At 37.3% G+C, this 12,712-nt stretch overlaps 1 protein-coding gene across 1 annotated transcript in view; it reads right to left on the reverse strand.

The window, feature by feature from the left end:
* The window catches only part of ACAD11 (acyl-CoA dehydrogenase family member 11), a 30,842-nt gene extending 18,152 nt beyond the window's left edge, over positions 1-12,690 (reverse strand). Inside the window, exons 1-13 of the mRNA XM_009640208.2 lie at positions 12,539-12,690; positions 10,788-10,887; positions 10,425-10,550; positions 8,599-8,760; positions 7,974-8,138; positions 6,257-6,404; positions 5,627-5,748; positions 4,474-4,580; positions 4,225-4,348; positions 2,464-2,541; positions 1,932-2,070; positions 1,712-1,819; positions 431-529 (exon numbers count right to left, since the gene is read on the reverse strand). Of these exons, the coding sequence (XP_009638503.1) occupies positions 431-529; positions 1,712-1,819; positions 1,932-2,070; positions 2,464-2,541; positions 4,225-4,348; positions 4,474-4,580; positions 5,627-5,748; positions 6,257-6,404; positions 7,974-8,138; positions 8,599-8,760; positions 10,425-10,550; positions 10,788-10,887; positions 12,539-12,690 (1,630 nt within the window). The remainder of the gene's footprint in view (positions 1-430; positions 530-1,711; positions 1,820-1,931; positions 2,071-2,463; positions 2,542-4,224; positions 4,349-4,473; positions 4,581-5,626; positions 5,749-6,256; positions 6,405-7,973; positions 8,139-8,598; positions 8,761-10,424; positions 10,551-10,787; positions 10,888-12,538) is intronic.
* Between the last annotated feature and the right edge of the window lie 22 nt (positions 12,691-12,712).

Consider the following 12,712-nt stretch of genomic DNA (forward strand, 5'->3'; position numbering starts at 1 on the left):
AAGTCAGTCCAACAGCATCACAGGCTAGTTTAAAAAGCAGCCAGATTTTACTGTAACTACACAGTATATTCAAACTTTACACACAAGCTGCCAAAGACAGCTTCGTAAAAACAAAGTTTAAAGGCTACAGCCATAAACATGTAAGTTACCCGACAGAAAGAGGTAACATTTAAAGAACAATAGTTGCGTTCATTCTGTGAACAGAACTCAGAGGTTCCAAAAAGGGCCCAAAACCCCAAATTCAAGTCTTGGACTTCGTTTCATAGAACAAAAGCTCAGTTCAGCTCTTTCCATTGTTTTACATTCTATTGCTGTTACCCAAGAAGACACAATTTTCCATCTCAGAAGTGGAGCACGAGTATTTTTGTTTTACCAGTTCTTGGAAAGAATTTTACAGTTAGCCATTCTTATTTAGGGTTTCTGTACTTACCACTGCTCCACCACTTCTTGCCATTGATGACATAACTGTTTCCATCTCGCTCAATGCTGCATTGCATATTGGTGGCATCACTTGAAGCCACATCAGGTTCTGTGTTAAAGAAAAAAAACCAAAACAAACCACTGGATTAAATATACAGGTAGTACTACCACAACAAATACAGGGTTCTAGTTATACTGTATTGACAGTAACACTGTTTTGCTTCCAGGAGAAAAGCTGTTTTCAGAACATTGCTCTGCTGGTGGTCAAAGGCTTTCTATTTTCTAACCACCTGTTATTCATAGTCAGTTTAAGCTTACTTCATCTTGGGCTCAGACTGCGTTTTATAGTCAAAAGCCTTCTTCCTTCCCTGGTGTTTTTAAATCCTTCCTCCTTCCAATGTACTTATAGATAACAGTCATATCTCTCCTCAGCCTTTTTTTTCCCCCTAGGATCTTCCCAAGTGAAAATAAAGCGATTTAAACTACTTTTGTGATGGTTTATGAAATAGGTTACACAAAGCAGTTGCCAGCAAAATGTCATCAATTATTGTTTGGAACAGGAAAGATTCTTCCTCTCTCCTTTCACCCTTAACTTCTTTTATAGGCCATCTTCTTTAAAGCAAAAGCATCTTTTTCCTCTTGGCAAACACAGTGAAACAAAAATTGCAAAACAAGGGTCCAGCTCTGAAAGACTGAGTTCTCTCAACTCCTGTTGACACCGAAAGATCAAGATTTTGACATCACATGTTCAAAAACTACCTTCCTAAATCAACAGGCAGGCCTTCCACAGATGCTGAATGCTACAAGCTGTCAAGAGCAAAAATGAACAGAGTGCTGAGCTACAGCCATAAAGCAAGCGCCTTGTATGTTTTGCAAGTTATCTTCAGGTTACATCTTAAAACCTCCACCCTGCGACATACTGCAAAACTACACAACTTTAATCACAATAATCACACTTGTACCTATATGTATGTTTCTAGAAAACCCCAAAGCACATTACAAAAAAGGGTATGTTCTATTGTAAATCTGTTTGGCACAACAAAATGTACGGAAAGCAGATACTAATTACTGTAACCATGAAAAATGGTAACTATTGGGGAAGAGCAAGAAGGATGCTTCACTTTGTACTTACACCTCATACATGATTTCATATTCAAACACATTCACAGATACAGTGGAAATTTCTGTATTAATTCATTAACCCATAACAACTTGTAGTTTTGTACTTTTTGCATATGCCATGTGAAATTTCTGCCAATTGCTTCTAATTTTCTTCTGGAGAAAAATTTACCTGTCATGCAGAAGCAAGAACTAATCTTCCCTTCTAGGAGAGGCTCCAGCCACTCTTTCTTTTGCTCTTCAGTCCCATATATGTGCAGGACCTCCATGTTTCCAGTGTCTGTAAGAAATCAGCAGGCATGTTTACTTCTCGAGACACATGACTTGTAAGGTGTAAGATGCCCAACTTTTCAATGCTCTCAGTGCTGTAGTTATGGGACAGGGTTGCTAACCTGGTGCATGACAGTTGAAAACCTCAGGAGCGAAGAAGCATTTCCCCGTCTCCTCAGCTATTAGTGCATAGTCAAGCTGGCTGAGACCACTGACATCTGGGAGAAAAAGGTTCCATAGACCTTCTGCTTTGGCCATTTCCTGAGGAAAGAATCAACAGAGAAAAACATTAGCAATAAATCTTAAAAAATGGGCTTGCTGCCCATTTTCTTCCTTCCTGCTTATCATACTGTCCAATATATCTGATGCCTTTTTTCAACAGCTATTTTCAATAGGTACAGTCTTTGACTTGAAGTTCAGACATACCCCTTACATAACTCACTTTTGCTTTTCTCCCCTCTCATTTATATCTCTCACCTTCCACATTTATATCTCTTCCTTTCCTTACACTGTTCCTCATGCTGTTTCCTTCCATGCAGAGTAACATTTCCAGCAGCATACACCAAACTTTCTTACAGTCCATGTCAGTGCCTGTTTCTTTTACTGCTGAAGAATATTTTCTTTTACTACTCAAGAATATTTATTATCCCATACCTTCAGTCTCTCAAGCACTGGTGGTTTTTTCCATTTTTCCTCAGTATTTCCTTGTCCAGCATAGTATTTTATTATTTCCTTAGAGAAATAATTAAAAAGATGCTTGTTTAAATTAAGAACACGTGACATACACAAGTAATAAAATGCTGTCTTTTCCAGGCCTACACCCCGAGAAACCAATAAAAAAATATTCAACACTGGCTTTTATTATATAGTTGGTTGCATTATAAAATTAAAACTGTAATTCATAATCAAGCTGCAATCTATTAATTTTGCCAGACTTCAAATGCATCATGGAAATGACCCCAGACAGTACCTTTTTTCATATAGGGAAATGGTTTGGGGTTGTTTAAAATATGTGATGATGATGGTAGAAGGTCAGCGCTTTCTGATGATATAAGTAACTGTTACCAACAGTACACACAAAAGTCATAAATCCAAAAGTAAAACAACAAATAAAAGCCAGATGTACTGACACTTAAGATTCAGGTTTCCCATCACAATGCTCATATATATAAGCCAGTTCATCTTTTTTTTAACTGAGAAAAAACGCAAAGAATACTTTTTTTTTCCCCGTCAAAGTTAATTCCTTAACATATTATGTAAACAATTAGTACTAAGTCAAACTGTGTATTCAGCAATCCTAGTATATTCACAAATCTGTTTTAGTTAGGCCCAGCACTTCATCAAAGCTGGCCCAGAGCTAGTTTTAGAATAAATAAAAGTAGCGTCCTCTTTTAAGACAAATTCCAAAGTAGAATTTACAAGCCCTGATTCACAATCCCTGTTATCAGAAATAAATTACAAGCACAACGCTACTCATCTGCGGAACTTGCATGGCTATTGGTGTTCCATTTGTTTTTAAAGCAAGTGCATTAATTATTGCAAGGCTTCCTTGGACAATCCAAAACTAATTAGAGAGACTTTGAGAAACTTTGCATACCAAGACTTTCTGCTCTCAACCTCTCCTTGTGATAGGCAGATGCATTAATCTTTTAGATTAATATGTCCTCTGCACTTCTGCCTGACTGCAAAGAGGAAAAAAAAATAAAAAAAAAACCAAAACCCCCCGTTCTGCTATAAAAGTCACCTGTGCTTTCATGAGGCTAAAAGTTGAACCAATTTTCTAAGTGGATAATTTCTAATCTCCCTAGGCTAAGAAGTAAAATTTTTTATCTTATTTTCCCTTCCACTAACTAGGGAATTCTGTGAATATTTCACTATCTGATTTCAAACTTTCACTGGTATTAGATGTACGCAGGAATGAGGTTACATTGATAGATTATGGAATCACACTGTCTGTCATAGAAGTCATACCTTAAAAAAATGAGGCAAGAAACAGAAATATTCAACTTTGTGCAGTTAAAACCAGCAGTTTCCATTTTTTTAACTAAGCATCTTTGTGTTTAGTACATAAGAGTTCTCGGGTTTTGTTAGTGTTAAAAGTATTTTGGCAAATACCTTAAAAAACTATCTCTTTTTAAAAGGAGATAAACTCTTAAACTTTTTAAAGTTTTAAAAGTAACTCATAGCTTTCATTAACAATGCATGCAACTTTAATTCTGAAAAAAAAATTAATGCAGTCTATAATGATTTCTGTCAATATTTTGCAATGCCACAATCATCACTGCATGAAAATAAGGCTGTTTAAAAAAAAGATAAAAAATGTAAAGGACATGACTTCTATACATAGCTTTAAGTTTTAATAACTCTACTCACAAAATGCTCATTTATAAATAGGTTTACTTTAAAAGCTTTTACCTTCTCAGCTGGATATATGTGCTGCTTCATGAACTGCTTGACTTTCAGCAGAATTTCTTGGCCTTTCCTACTTTGATGGAACAGCTCTCCAGAAATGCTATGATGTGTGCTGCCAAAAGATGACCTGAGGAAGAACATTTAATGCAATAAGAACTAATAAATGCCTGTATAAGGCAGCTTAAATTAAGTAAGTGAGTATGTTGTAAAAGCTTTGCCTTGCTTTTGACCAGTAGTTTAGACCACTCTTACCTTTCTGAGAGCTCTAGCCCTCTCTCTGCCAAAGGCTTCACAATCTTAGCAAATTCATGACTATTCTCTGCAGAAGCATTTCCAATGAGGTATCTAGCATATACACCCTAAAACCAAAAGAAACACGTGTATGGTATAATTATGCACTTATTTTTAGATTGGTGATTTCTTGAACTATGGAAGTGAAACATAAATGCACATATTCTTAGTAGGAAAAAAATAGCACCCAGACAGATTTACTGGATTATGTTAATATTGGGTTTGGTCCATTTCTCATATAAAGGAGATGCTTGGCACACAAGAAAAAAACCCCAACATATCCCAGCTAAATTAAACTAAATGAAAATCACAAAAATTAGTAGAGGAAAAAAAAAAAAGAAAAAAAAGAATACGTCTGCACATGATACTGCAAGCAAGCCCAGCCCAGCCCTTAAGCCAACTGACAACAATATACACATATGATTATTAGCCACAACCGCATTAACTACCCCCATATATACTCATACTTCAAATTAATACCAGGTAGCTTATCCCACATCTGGTATGCTGATCTCATGCTGCAACTCATAAAAATATACTTATGCCTTACAGTGGCTGAATATCTACTTAAACAGTTATTTCTGTTAACAATGAATCAATGAAACTTATTTTCTCCTATTACCACATCTCAAGATTGGCCTCCTATGCTCATATTAAGCCAAGTTCACAACACACTGTTTTTAATCTGTGGGTGGCACCAACAGGATCTTACTTATCTATCCTGCTACCTACTTTCATGAGAGCTGAAGAAACTTAGAAAGATCTTTGTTTCTCCGTAATACAGGATTTAAATTAGCCAGAGAGTCCAATGACAAAATTGCCTGCATACTGGAACATTAATAAGAAAAAATCCACATATCCGCATTCTTTTTTAGACTACTTTCCTAAGAAGTTAGCTATATCTAACGCAATGTACTTTATATAGCAAGAATTTTATCCTAGAGGGTTATTAGTCATAAGCATCTAAGATATGGCTTCTAAAGGAAAAAACTGAAATACAATCGTTACAGTTAAATATGATTCATATTTTGAACAAGTATTACCACACTACTCATAATAATCAAAATCCTCATAATAAAAATATGTGACATTTCAGAAAATGCAAGTGTATTACCTCGGATATTGCTGCCATTTTAAAATATGACAAAGCAAGAAAAAAATTAAAGTTGGATAAAGTAGTGCTAATACCCCGGCAGCGGCAGTAAATGGAAATCAGTTCTTCAAATGAAGGAGTTTCTACAAAAATACAACATAATATTTTAGTATAGTCAACACTTTCTATGATTTTTTCCACCTTATTCTTCAAACATTTGTACAGCTTTTCAATTTTGAGATATTCCATTTACATAGTAAAAACCATGATTTATCATTTCTCATGAGCTGTAATATGGAGAGCCAAAAGGAAATAAGAGCTGTCAGAATTCCAGATAAGCATAATGCTTCCTACTGCTCCCCACCTCCACGCCAGTCAGGAAATTTTATTTTTCTTCCATTATCTCTAAGAAAGGTTCAAATTAAACTTTTACAGAAGCAGCATACTGTGGCTAAGCCACAGCTTATTAAAACAAGACTACCTTAAACCTCACTGTCAGCATGTTTCCTACAACAAAGAAAACCATGGAAAAGTTCAAGTACAAAATTATACACTTATTAATTTAACTTTTTATTACTGTTTATAAAGGTAACATATCAAATAGAAATCAACTCTAGAATTCGTTTTAACAAAAAGATTACAGTTTCATACCTATGGTGTCTTTGAAACCCAAGACAGTTCCTTGACCCAAGTCCTTAATAGATGTAGGCCAAAAGTAGAATAGTGTGGCATATGCTAAATCTGCTAAAGGGTGACCCGCAGTTGAAAGTTCCCAGTCCAGCACTGCCAAAACACGAGCCTTAAATAAAAATAAAAACCTCAAGTAAATGCTAGAAGATAAATTCTCTCCATCCACAAATGCACAACACACTTAATATCCAACAGCTTTATTTGGTTACTATGTGTTTAAAATTAAAAACACACACTGTACCTGTCTACAGCAAAACCAGTTCCTGTGTAAGGATCTGTAGAAAATTAACAATCACATAGTGGCAGAAAACCAGGCATTTTTTCCAATGAAAACCTGATTTAAATTCTACATTTTTTGAGTTGTGTTCCTCCTGTCAGACACTTCTAAACTCTTCTAGTCAAAATACGATTGAATTAAAATATCTTAAAGAACAGTAATACTGACAGTTGGGGTTGTTTTTGTTTCCAGTCCTGTTACACAGATACTCATGGACAGATCATGCACTAAAAAGCCTCATTTATCACAATATTATGCATAGATTAACACTCACGTAGGGAATTGAATTTCTTAAACAGGACAGTCAGTCACTGCCCAGATAGTGACATGAGCCTCTGCTGCAAGTGTCCTTGCAATGGTGTCTTCAGCTGGATGGGCTGAGACTCTCCAAACTGTCATTCTGATGAATTCTTATAATCTAGCTGGTCTGTCATCCTGAACGACCCCTCCAGCCTACTCATGATCCATGGCCACTTGAACTATGTGCAAAAGAGTTTCCTATGTGGTCATTTCTGCATCTGCAGGAACAGTTTCTACAGCTTATTTAAAATTACCTATGTACAGTTTGGTCAATTCTTTCAACTACATCAGGAACAGCTGGAAGAGTCCCTGAGACCACCAGATTCTTTTCTTAGAGAGTCAACAGGCACATTTAAGCCTACAAACCGTGTCTATCAACTGATCTATGCACAACAGTGGGAATCTCTGGGATCTGTTGCTTTGTTGCGAAGCAAGCATTGCAGAGTCTTGGTCACAAATCCCAGGCGTATCTTCTGCTCACAACACATCAAACAGCATGGAAAAAAATAATGACAATGCAGTTGTGTCGATACATAGGTAACAGACATTTATTTACACAAACTAGAAAAAAAGTCTCTTCCTTTTCCCTAAAGATGAATGAGGAACTTTCAGGGTCTCTGTGATCTATGTGTGTTCCATAAGTAAGCAGCTTTGGCAGGTTTTTCTTTGCTTCCACTAGTACCACATCATGCATTCAGATCCTGTTCCAAAAGCCATTGTTGTTAATTGAAGCCATATCACAGATTTCAATGGGCTTTGGATCAGATGTTTATGTAGCTTAATGAAGTGAGCCTTCAGTACATCCTTAAGTTGCACTGAATTCAAGAGGACTTATGCATATAAAATGTTTTGTTCCTGGACTTTGAAGTAGGGACTAAAGCTAATGAATAAACTGAGTAACTAGCTCCTGAAATGAAAACCGGGACTGTATTAGGTACCTAAACACCATACACAGAGTATAGAGAAGAGTTAAGTTCTCTACTGTTCCTTTCAAAGATGTGTCATGCACTAAAACACCCATGTAAGTGTCCCATTACATGGTAGGAGTGCAAACAAATGGAGGACCAAAAACTACTACATGTATAAATATGTTTCAAATACCTCTGTTGGGTGGAAGATGATGTTATCTATTCTAAAGTCCCCATGAATCAGGCTTTCTTCATTATCATCAGGTGGCAAGTTGTTTGCTAACCATTCAGCCAGCTTGTTCATGGCAGGAATATCTGTATGAGCAGCTGCATCATACTGTCTTTTCCACGTTGATACCTAAAGAAATACAAACAATTCAACAGATTTTCCAACTGATTCACAAGTTTTTCCAAGAGCACAAAATTCTGAAGCATATGCTTCCGGGCTTTGACTATTACCATGTTACCTGTAAATTCAGTAAAACCCAGTACCTTTGCATTTGCAAATGTGAACTGTGAGATCAAAAGATGCAATGAAGACTACCTCTATTTTCTATTTCAGTCCTATTTACATAGCCCAAATCTAATATTATTCCAAAAGTGAATGAATATCATTCCCTAAGTATAGCATTACAGAATTGATGTGAATGTAGGAGTAACTTTTTACAGTGCACAAATAATTGAACGAAGTGAAGGTGTTTAATAGCTAAAATATGATGGTTACTTTTACAAGTCATGAATAATTAACAATTTAGCTTGCAAATCAAATAAACCTTCAAAGACCTGCCAAAACAAGAGAATTTTTTGAAGAGCTGTACCTGTCTTCTGCAGTAACCTGGTCCTCTACCATATCCTTGGAGACCCAGTGACTGTAAATCAAAGGAGTGCAACAGGGCCAAGGTTTCTATCATTGCAACATACAAAGCAGAACGCTCTGCTGGGCCCACTTCAGGCAGCGAGAGGTCTCGGAAGATGCGACCCTAGAAACATCGCAAAACAGGCATTTGGTGGGATGTATGCATCAGGTGAAGAGAAGTAAAGCTATACGTTTCAGGAGCAAAAACAAATGCAGTGAACCAACACTCCCTATGCAATCAAAAATTCCTTCCTCATTTATTTTATTCCTTGCCCAGGACAGATAAAGGGATTCACAGTAATCTCAGATCATTAGTATACGGGCTACCTATTGGAAGGTAATTAAAGTAACAGATATATTTAGTAGATGGAAGTCTGAATTAGAGCACTCAATCCAGATATCCTAAAACTTGAAAGTAGCAGGAAAAAAAATGTTACTGTGTTGTCTCCAACAGCTAACTTCCAGAAAAAAAAAACAATGAAGACCTTAGGAGGGGGGAGGGAAGGGACAGGCAGGAAGAGGAGGGGAATGGGTGGAATGTACGTACAAAGAGGCAAACAATCCAAAGAAATTTACTTGCGTTCTCCTTAAAAGCAGTTTAATATGTTTAGAAAATGTGTGTGTTTTTTCCATTTAATTTTGATCCTGCCAGTAACATATTGGAAAAGAAAAAAACCAAGGCTCTTCTCTAAGTTCCTCAATTTCACCGGTTCACTTGATGGCTTCAATATATTTACATAGCTAAAGCATCAATAGAACTTTTTTGCAGAAAGATTCCGCATAATAAATCTAGAGAACAGATTTTGTATTGTGTAATAGTTTATTCAACACAATAAATATATGATAGTTTTCTAAATACACAATGTATTTGTTAAAAACAGTGCACTGCTGACCATCTTAGACTGTAAATTTACATCCTTAGAAATGCAAATATTTCAGTAGCAAGATTTCTTATTAAGGAATCACTTTGTTCTAGTCAAAACCAGAAAATTTCTTCATCTTTAATGTAAGAAAATAGCTTCAAATTCTTCATAGCTTTTAGATTTCACTACTCTTTATTCATGGTTTTCGTAGGAAGGTTAACTTAATCTCCCAGAACTGTGTTTGTGGACACACACTCCTACATTTCTAATTTCTCAGTGAAGCCGATGATAGAGTAGGATGCAATGAAAGGGAAGAGGCTGGAATTCAAATCCTCCTCCCACAAGAAAAAGAAAAAAAAAAAAAACAAAAAACCAAACATGATACAGCAGACTTACACTCAGAAGCACCAAAATCTAACAGAAACAAAATCAGCTCAGCTCCACCACTCCCAGAGCAATGAACCACAGAGTTCTTTCTCAAACTAGTGCTTGAGCTGGAATCCTGCTTGGTTTTCAGGAAAAGGTGATTGTATGTAGATTCCTATCTTCAGTACTAAAGAGGTTGCAGGATGCCCAAAGATTCAGTATAACTTTATAGCCTGATTGTTCTCCCTCTGACTTATGTATGCTTTTCACAGAAGCAACATTGCCTTGTTTCAGGACATCCTTCTGAGAGCTCAAACAAGAATAAGAGGTTAAATACTGAGCTGAAAATTTCAAAAACGTGGGAAATGAGTCCTGGAGAAGCTGAAATCAGTGAGAATCTTTGATAGCTAGCATTTCTTAAGAACATCAGAGAATTATTTATGTTTATATCACAAAACTTAGTAAATGCTGGGTAAGGCTCTAGCAGAAAGGTTCAGACAATTTAAAAGCAGCTTGTAGTAGGGAGAAGAAAAAAAATCTTTCAAATTGAAGGACAAACCTGCACATGCTGCATTACATAAAATTCTGTTCCAATGATAGAAACGTCACTGCAATACAAGAGCGGCTCAGGCACTGGAAATCCAGCTGAAAATAAGGCTTTCTGCACACGATACTCTCTATCAACCTGAAGAAGACACAGAAATTTAAGTTTAATGAAAAGCTCCCAAACAAAAATGAGTATAATGAATGACAATGTATCCTCTTAAATGTTTAGTTACATAAATATAGCACAGAAAATTGGAAATGATCCAGGAACTCACTGCATTTCTGGACACATTCAACAATGTACCGCACCATCATGTATAGGACTTAGCCACCTGCAATAGAAAGTGTTTGGAGGTTGATAAAGAAAGTTACTTGCCTCGTGAGCTCTAGGTAAAAGGGGGCCATGGGGCTTCTTCCTGAGCACATAAGCCTGCCCACCCTTCTGAAGATAAAAGGTTGGATTTGACTGGCCTGAGCTACAAAGAGAAGGATTATAATTACTTACAAATTCAAGTACTTATAATTTGCAAACTTCTAACAGAAATGATGCAAAACGCAGTGTGTCTTGGACTGAAGAAAATGGCAAGACAGAGGAAAGGGTTCTTCTCAAGAGTTGGAGAGGTTTTTTTCAAATATAGTCTTACAAGGATGCAGTGATAGCCTGAGTCGGAGGTTCTGTTCCTACCTATAAGATGCTTTCTTTCAGTGTGGAGAGGTCACAGACATTCAATTTGTTCTCCCGTGAAATGGAGATAGCATTTACCTCTCCTCCCTAAAGAGACATCATTAATGTTTCCAAAGTATGCAGTAGATACTAACATTAAAGCTTTCAGATTTGGAGAAAATTAAATAGAGCGGAATTCACAGTAGCCCATAATTGTATTTGTCCTTTGGTGAGCTGTATTTTGAACAATGTAAGCATAGAGAAAGCTCTCCAAATAACTGATGGTTCTAGTACCAAGCCACACTGTATGCTAGCCTGATCACCACATACTTATGGAACTTAAGGGACTGCCTATAGTAACTGGAAAATTTTAAAGAATGAAAGTTGTAGTGACAAAGAATCATAGAAATTAGACATTTCAATCATATGCATGTGTAAAAGAGAAGGACAACCTATTTAAACCCTTCATAATACCTTGTCTATCATATCCCTATCAAGCTCATTGATCCTTATTTTCCTCAAGGCTCTGAGCTAACCTACGTGCCTTTCTCTCCCCACTCTGGAACATTTTTTAAGTGCATTCTGACCTAGTCCAATGAAAGACTAGACAACTATGAGAAACTCAAAATCAAGTGTCATGGTCCCCACGACATTTCCATTCTCCCTGCAGAAACTCAAAATCAAGTGAACTTTTGCTGTCATGGTCCCCACGACATTTCCATTCTCCCTGAGGCAGTAAGGGCATAGTGTGTAATACAGTTCAACAAGTATACTGCACAGACAAATACTCTGCCTGGGACAACAGAGATTTAGATTGGATGAAGCTTCGAAGTGCAACCACAAGACAAACAAAGTAGTAAAACATAAATACCAACAATATTTTAGCAGATTTTACTATTAGCTACTCTCCTGAGGCCCCTCCTAAAGCCTCCTCAACTGAAGTACATATGAGAATTAGAGTACAGCTGAGGATTGAACGGATGCTTTATATGTGTATCAGAAGACAATGAAAAATTTTTTACTGTTTCTTAGTGATAGCTGCAGATAAAGCAGTCGAGGTCATGAATACAAAGGAATTAGTGTTTCTAGAATAACTTAACTTCCAATAGTTAGCTCCCAATTTGAAAGTCACACAGCCACACCACTAATTTGCTGAATGCAAATGAACTAGATGTTCTGTGGAACAGCAGCTTTGGAGCCTGGGTGTAGCACCTCACTGGCGCAATGCGTTGCTCTCAGGGCATTAATGGGAATCCCAGCACAGCGTGACGCTGTTCTCATGGATTTGTTTGCCTGGCAGTAGCCAAAGGCTTTTAAAATTGATTTCTCAAGCCACATATGTGCTTCTGAAGATTATTTGCTGTTGGCAATTACAGAGCCATCAGATAAACCGAGATTTGTGAGCAGGCAATAAAACAGTTGTGCACATATTCCAACAGGGCGCACCATGGCGGGCCAAATACGCGTTTTTCTGCGGACAGCGGGAAGCCCGCCCAACACATCGCCTGCCTGCAGACGGCCAACTGCAGGGTCTGCCGGTGCCGAAGGTCACCCTCGCCGCCACCACGAACTTTGGCTCCGCCAGCCGCCCGAGGGACGGGCCGCTGCCCGCCATCGCCAGGGCACAGGGGCCCAGC

The sequence above is a fragment of the Egretta garzetta genome, unplaced genomic scaffold (assembly GCF_000687185.1).
Source record: "Egretta garzetta isolate BGI_Z169 unplaced genomic scaffold, ASM68718v1 scaffold96, whole genome shotgun sequence".
In the NCBI taxonomy this organism is placed as follows: Eukaryota; Metazoa; Chordata; class Aves; order Pelecaniformes; family Ardeidae; genus Egretta; species Egretta garzetta.